The 7,664-nt window shown below is 35.0% G+C and overlaps 1 protein-coding gene, 1 non-coding gene and 1 pseudogene across 2 annotated transcripts; all 3 read left to right on the forward strand.

The window, feature by feature from the left end:
• Window positions 1-1,710: 1,710 nt before the first annotated feature.
• LOC132629644 (small nucleolar RNA R64/Z200 family) lies at window positions 1,711-1,798 on the forward strand. Its single transcript, XR_009578404.1, has one exon. It is a non-coding gene; the product is annotated as a small nucleolar RNA R64/Z200 family (small nucleolar RNA).
• Window positions 1,799-2,269: 471 nt separating this feature from the next.
• LOC132628303 (probable leucine-rich repeat receptor-like protein kinase At1g35710) lies at window positions 2,270-4,587 on the forward strand (annotated as a pseudogene).
• LOC132629281 (MDIS1-interacting receptor like kinase 2-like) lies at window positions 4,029-6,036 on the forward strand. Its single transcript, XM_060344983.1, has one exon. It carries the CDS (start codon window positions 4,672-4,674, stop codon window positions 5,356-5,358), a length of 687 nt encoding a protein of 228 aa, XP_060200966.1. The 5' UTR covers window positions 4,029-4,671; the 3' UTR covers window positions 5,359-6,036.
• The last annotated feature ends 1,628 nt before the right edge of the window (window positions 6,037-7,664 follow it).

Below are 7,664 nucleotides of genomic sequence, written 5' to 3' on the forward strand. Positions count from 1 at the left end.
TATTCTAAAATTTAGTGAAACCCTTTGGGACATATTCTAACAACATGGGTGCTGCTGCTTCCTTGGACAAGTTAAGCTACTTAAAATGTGTTAAAAAAGGATTTTTTTTCCCTTAAATTTGCTGAAGAATGTTGTTTAAGTAGTTATATTTGCTAGTGTAAGAAAGATTTGTGTTTTGTTGATGATTTGTGAAATTGGTTATGTTGATTTCGAATATGTGTTATGGAAGCTGATACTAGTAACTGAGTAATCATTTACTTAGGCTGTGTTTGGTAGAAAACATTTTTTCAGTTTTCCTACTCATTTTCTTGTGTTTGATACGCAAGTTGAAAAATGTCATTTTAAGAATATTTGCATATATTGAAAGTAAAAAGCTATGAAGTTTTTGAATCCGGAGTGCGACTTCCGGTGGTGGGAGGTGGGGTAAGCAGGGGTGGGTGTGGGTAATTGGGGGGTAGACAAGGTGCGGTCGTGTAGCACGGGGGTGGTTGGGGATGCGTTGATGTGTTTTTATTTAGAAAAACATTTTCCAAGATGCTTAAGAATGACTTTCAGTTGACATCACCTTATTAATATTCACCTTAAAAAACAATGCTCCTAACAAAATAAATAAGTTCCTCACATTCTCATATAATTGTTTTTGTGAGTATTGAAATTCTGATCTTTCAACCAAAGATCCATGTTAGGGTAAAAGAAGGATAGGGTACTAAATTTTAAATGTTCCCAGTTCTAATGGTTTCAATATATCAATACCAACAGAGTTTGTAAATATAAAACGCAATATAATATCCGGTAAATTTTTTAAATTTAGAAACAAACTTGAAATTCATGCATATGTAACCAAAAGAGCATTGTTTACAAAATTCTAGCTAATCTCGTCAAGCATATGGTGTTTTTGTGTGTTAAAAGTTATCAACAGACAATGTTTAATGCTAATTACGTAATAAAAACATTGTTGAATGTATCTATATCAAACAATCTTTTATTTTTTTAAATATGCAGGATGCTTTCAAAATTTATTTCCCATTCGCTACATCTGTTTCTAAATATGTGAATATATCCCTTTTTCTTATTTTCATTCACTTTATTTTACCAGTTATCTCTAATAAGTTTGCTTCATTTTTTTGTATAGAGTTATATGGATAATTCAATTTGGAAGGACACAACTGAATATTTCACACTTGTAGATTTGTGGGATTGTTATGAAGAATGGAGTGCATATATATGGTGTCGGTGCTCCAATTACCTTAAAAGATGATGAGTCTGTTGTCCAATACTATGCTCCTTACTTATCTGCCGTTCAGATCTACACAATTAAATCTCCAACAACACTTAGGTATATACCTAGATTATACTTAGATTCTCTCGGCTACATTATGTAATTGTTTGAGTATTTGCCGTGATGTTTTTATGTTATCAGTAGCTCAATGATTACATGCCTTATGAGAAATTATGACAGAACTATCAGTAGCTCAATGATTACATGCCTTATGAGAAATTATGACAGAACTATCAGTAGCTCAATGATTACATGCCTTATGGGAAATATATGCTATGCCGATTTCAAGCATGAGTAGATGATTTCTTTCAAGTAGCTATTTGTAGTTTCTTTAGATATAATGTCACCGCTATTTTATTTATATAGATGAGTCAGACATCTTCTATGATCTATTGAAAGTGTTGTATCCTTCGGTTTTATGTTATTTGGGCCTTCTGCTATGACGAATTCATGAAATATTCACATGTCAGACTTCAAAGAGAAATATATGAGAAGAAATTCATGTATCCCGAGCAGAAGCACCTTATGTCCAACCTTTTGTACACAAACCAATTGATTTCAAAGGCTTTAACGTCAGTCGTCAAAGAGCTATTGTATTAATCATCAGGTACGTAGCTGCTCTTTCCATTTCTAACATCTTATGAGATTACAATTAAATTGACTTGAGAGGAAATAAAAGAGATGTGCATGTTATGGAGAGTGATGGTGAATAAGAGGCGTTTTTGATGTCTTGGTTACTTAATATCTTACTCTTTGGTACAATGTAATTCATCCATCTATTTCTGATTTGGTTTTCTTACATGTTTTTCCCAAAAATTGGTCTTCTATAATCACTTTGGCTCTTTGAAGTTTCTAACTTGGTTTATCCCGTTTGTGGGCTTTGGGTTGATATCTTTATGGTTTTCCTGCTTCTTTCCTTCAGTTTTCCACTCTCTTATATCTCTTCATAGTTACTTCTGCTTCCACTAAGGAAGCAACTGCTCTCCTCAAATGAAAGCAACTCTCCTAAACCAGAATCATTCCTTATTGGCTTCTTGGACATTGAGTACTGATGCATGCAGGAATTGGTATGAAGTTAAATGCTTAAATGGTAGGGTAAACATGTTGAATATTACAAATGCTAGTGTTATTGGTACACTCTATGATTTTCCATTTTCATCAATCCCTTTTCTTGAATTCGTTGATCTTAGCATGAACCAACTCTCTGGTACCATCCCACCAGAAATTGGAAAGCTCACTAATCTTGTCTATCTTGACTTGTCGGTGAACAATCTTTTTAGTGGTTCAATTCCAATTACTCTAGGTGACTTAACTGAACTCAAAATATTGTACCTTCATCATAACCAACTTTCTGGACCCATTCCTAGTGAATTGGGGAGATTGAAAAATCTCAGTGATTTGGCATTATCCAATAATCATCTTACTGGTTCAATTCCAATTACTCTAGGTGACTTAACTGAACTCAAAATATTGTACCTTCATTATAACCAACTTTCTGGTCCCATTCCTAGTGAATTGGGGAGTTTGAAAAACCTCAGTGATTTGGCATTATCCAATAATCATCTTACTGGTTCAATTCCAATTACTCTAGGTGACTTAACTGAGCTCAAAATTATGTACCTTTATTCTAACCAACTTTCTGGCCTCATTCCTAGTGATATGGGGAATTTGAAAAACCTCACTAAGCTGGATTTATCAGATAATCAACTTACTGGTTCAATTCCAATTACTCTAGGTGACTTAACTGAGCTCAAAAGTCTGTACCTTCATCTTAACCAACTTTCTGGTCCCATTCCTAGTGAATTGGGGAGTTTGAAAAACCTCAGTGATTTGGCATTATCCAAAAATCAGCTTACTGGTTCAATTCCAATTACTCTAGGTGACTTAACTGAGCTCAAAATTTTGTACCTTTTCTCTAACCAACTTTTTGGTCCCATTCCTAGTGAATTGGGGAATTTGAAAAACCTTACCAGGCTGGATTTACTAGATAATCAGCTTACTGGTTCAATTCCAATTACTCTAGGTGACTTAACTGAGCTCAAAATTATGTACCTTTATTCTAACCAACTTTCTGGCCTCATTCCTAATGAGATGGGGAATTTGAAAAACCTCACTGAGCTGGATTTATCAGATAATCAACTTACTGGTTCAATTCCAATTACTCTAGGTGACTTAAGTGAGCTCAAACTTCTGTAACTTTTCTCTAACCAACTTTTTGGTCCCATTCCTAGTGAATTGGGGAATTTGAAAAACCTTACTAGGCTGGATTTATCAGAAAATCAGCTTACTGGTTCAATTCCAATTACTCTAGGTGACTTAACTGAGCTCAAAATTCTGTACCTTTCTTCTAACCAACTTTCTGGCCCCATTCCTAGTGAGTTGGGTAATTTGAAAAACCTCACCAAGTTGGAGTTATCCCAAAATCAACTTTCAGTCCATTTGCCAGACCAGCTTTGCCAAGGTGGGAAACTTGAGAACTTCACGGTGGCTAGCAACAAGCTAACAGGTCCAATACTAAGTAGCTTGAGAAAGTGCTCTAGTTTCAAAAGGATTTACTTTAATAAGAACACTTTCACTGGGAATTTATCTGAAGTTTTTTGCATCTATCCAGAGCTTCAGTTCATTGATTTGAGTGACAATGATTTTCATGGTGAATTCAGCAACAATTGGGGGAAATGCAAGAATTTGATTAATTTGTCGGTAGCCAGAAACAACATTAGTGGTAGCATACCACTAGAGATTGGAAATATCAAAGGGCTTCTTGGACTTGATCTTTCATCGAACATTTGATTGGGCAGATTCCTAAGGAAATTGGAGATTTAACCTCTTTGGTTAAGTTTTTTGTGCAAAACAACAACATTTCTGGCAATATACCCGGGGAACTTGGGTCACTGACAAAATTAGAGTCCCTTGATCTATCAGGTAATAGATTGAATGGGTCAATCCCAATTTTTTTAGGAGATTACGTGCACTTGATTCTGTTGAACCTGAGCAACAACAAATTTGGGGAAAGAATTCCAATGGAGATAGGGAGGCTAACTCAGCTTAATGCACTTGATTTGAGCCATAATCATCTTGTTGGAGAAATAACCCCTTATCTTGCCAATTTGAAGAGCTTGGTAAGCTTAAATCTTTCCCACAATGGCCTCTCTGGCCATATTCCTGAAGAACTTGAAAGTTTGACTGGTTTGCTATATGCCGTGTTGTCATACAATGAGTTGGAAGGTCCAATCCCTCATAATAAAGCTTTTATCAATGCCTCCTTGGAGGGAAATAAAGGTCTCTGTGGCAATGTAACAGGACTCTAGCCTTGCGAAAGGCCATCTTCTGTAGTGAATAAGCAGTCAGTGGCGAAGAGACGTAAACTCATCCTCATCACTGTACTTCCTGTTATGGGAGCACTAGTACTACTCTGTGCTTTCATTGGTGTTCTCTTTATGTGTGATAAAAGAAGGAAAGTTAGAGACGTTGAAAGACGTGATGATGGTTGGATTTCGATATCCATGTTAGATGGAAAGGCATTGTACAGAGATATCTTAAACACCACACAGGATTTTGATGCTACATTTTGCATCGGGCAAGGAGGGCATGGTAGCGTTTACAAGGTAAACCTTCCACCATTAGGGAATATAGCTGTGAAGAGACTTCATTCTTCATTTGAGAATAAACATCCCAAAAGCTTTATGAATGAAGTAAGGGCATTGATTGGGATTAAGCACCGGAACATCGTGAACCTCTACGACTATTGTTCGAATGCACAAAACTCGTTGTTGGTTTACGAGTATGTGGAGAGGGGGAGTTTGTCTAGTATTTTGAGCAATGAAGCTGAGTCCAAGAAATTGGATTGGCTTAAAAGGATGAATATCATCAAAGGTGTTGCTTATGCTTTATCTTACTTGCACCAGGATTGTTCACAATCGATTGTTCATCGAGACATATCAAGCAGTAACGTTTTGCTTGATTCTGAGTATGAAGCTCGTGTTTCAGATTTTGGCATAGCTAAGCTCCTCAAGCCAGACTCATCCAATTGCACTACATTTGCAGGCACGTATGGCTATGTTGAACCTGGTAAGGTCTAACTTTATTTATTATCCTTGTTTTGAAACTTTATGAACTATAGCCAAACACACTCTACATTGTTTTTATCTCATTTACAAGTTTAAATTGTTATAACTTTTGGAAATGGTTTTGTTTCAGAGCTTGCATATACAATGAGAGTTACACAAATGTGTGATGTCTATAGCTTTGGAGTATTAGTATTGGAGATAATCAAAGGAAAGCATCTTGGGGAATACATTACTGTGCTAGCAAATTCATCGACTAGAGATCATGCGCAACTTAGTGATTTGCAAGACGAACGCCTTCCATATCCTGAAGATAGAGTAAAAGAGGTTTTGTTTTTTTATCATCAAGCTAGCAAGTTCTTGTTTGCTTGAAACTCCAAAATCAAGGCCAACAATGCACTTCATCTCTAATAGGTTATCATCAATGAATCCACGTCCACCTACTCATGCAAGGCGATCTATATAATTCCCTGATATGTGAGGTGTCTTTGTATGAAAATGAATAAACTTTGAAACCAAGTAGTTGTGAAGTAATTTATTTTGATGATAGTATGATACGTTCCATGCCAAAATTATTACTGGGACTAGTATTGTCGTATCGTCAGGGTGCTTATCTAGTTTATTGTATTGAGTGTATAATGTAGAAGGTAATTTTTCCTTGTGCCAAAAACTAATGAAAACAAGCTTCATGTTTGCTAAGTATTGATGTCATAGTGGGATTTCCTTGCATAATTCTTATAGCTCATGAAATATCTCAAACCCAAATACTTGTAAGATATGATTAACACTGCAATGCTTGCCAAAAATGATACTTCCTCCGTTTCAACTTATGTGAACCCATTTGACTGGGCACGACATTTAAGAAAGAGAGAAGACTTTTGAAACTTGTGGTTCAAAATACGTCTTGAATATTTGTATGGCTGTAAATCATTCATAAAGTGAATTTGTTTCCAAATTAGGAAAGAGGTCATTCATTTTGGCACGGACTAAAAAGGGAATAGGTTCACATAAATTGAAACAGAGGGAGTAGTGTATATTTTAAAGATGAAAGTAGAGAGGATAATATATGAAACTAACATCTCAATAAACATGTATGCAGAGATGCCTCTTGTAAAATACTGGAGATATTTCACGTCAGTTAATAGCGAAACTAGTTTCTTTGAGTTTCGTCTGCACTTCTTAAATAAGTTTAGAATCAGAGTTTTGCTAACCTTGTATTCCTCTGGGAGCAAGGAAATGTCAGAACAGGGGAATTTTGGTACTGTATAAAATTTCTTATGGGAAGGAATAGTGGCTTCAAGCCAAGCGACGACAAAGTCACTATTGTTTGTAACGATAAATTCATCCTGCCATTATTTTTCTATGTAAGGGGAGTTTTCCAAATTAAATACAATCTTGAATACAGTAAAACTACATACCCAATTTTAGAAATAAAGGATATCAAGAGAAAAGTTTGATAATAAGTAGACATCAATTTTCGCAACAAGCAGTTCTGAACTTTTTCAACTTGTGCATCTTCTGTTATTCAACAACGTACTAACTAAACATCTTTCGTATTTAACACAACTGAATTTTATCGTTGCATTTTTTTTAATTTCAGAAATTGGATATTAACCTTACACCATTCGTCCCGGATATTCCAACGGTAGGACCACTAAGCATGGTGAAGAGGTGGATATTTTTGTTGGGCTATATACTATTAATCATGTGCTTGCATATAATATTTATTATAGAATGATTATTTATTCAAGTTTTGATAAATAGTTAAATAGATCATGTACTAGTACGCGTATCCTTTACTTATATAGTAGATGATTTAGCGTATAGAGTGTAGCTTATATACGGAAGATTAAATCATCGGTTCTTATAAGTATAAAGTTTATGTTCACAATCTAAGATGGAAATTGGACAAATCTATCAGTATGATTGTAGCACAAGATTAAATATAATTTATCTTGATTATGGGAATGAGCTTATTCCAACTTTTTGTGCTAGTACATTTTGTGTGTATTAAACGGACCAAGTAGAGATAAGTGTTTTTGTACTGAATATATAAAACAACCTCTCTAGCTCATTAAGTGTACTTATACTCTTAATCTTTATATGATTATTATGATCAATGTGATTTGTTCATTATTTTGATTTATTAAAAGGTACGACTCAATTGTGGGTCTATGTATTCCTGGTAAATTGAATCATGGAAAAATACATTTGCGAAATAATAATTAGTTGATAGAATTCATGTCTCGACTTTGAGATTGATGATACCCCTTTATGGATGCTTATAAGTTTTCATGTGAAAACCCAGCAGGTGGATTTTG

Source organism: Lycium barbarum, chromosome 2, assembly GCF_019175385.1.
Source record: "Lycium barbarum isolate Lr01 chromosome 2, ASM1917538v2, whole genome shotgun sequence".
Classification (NCBI taxonomy): domain Eukaryota; kingdom Viridiplantae; phylum Streptophyta; class Magnoliopsida; order Solanales; family Solanaceae; genus Lycium; species Lycium barbarum.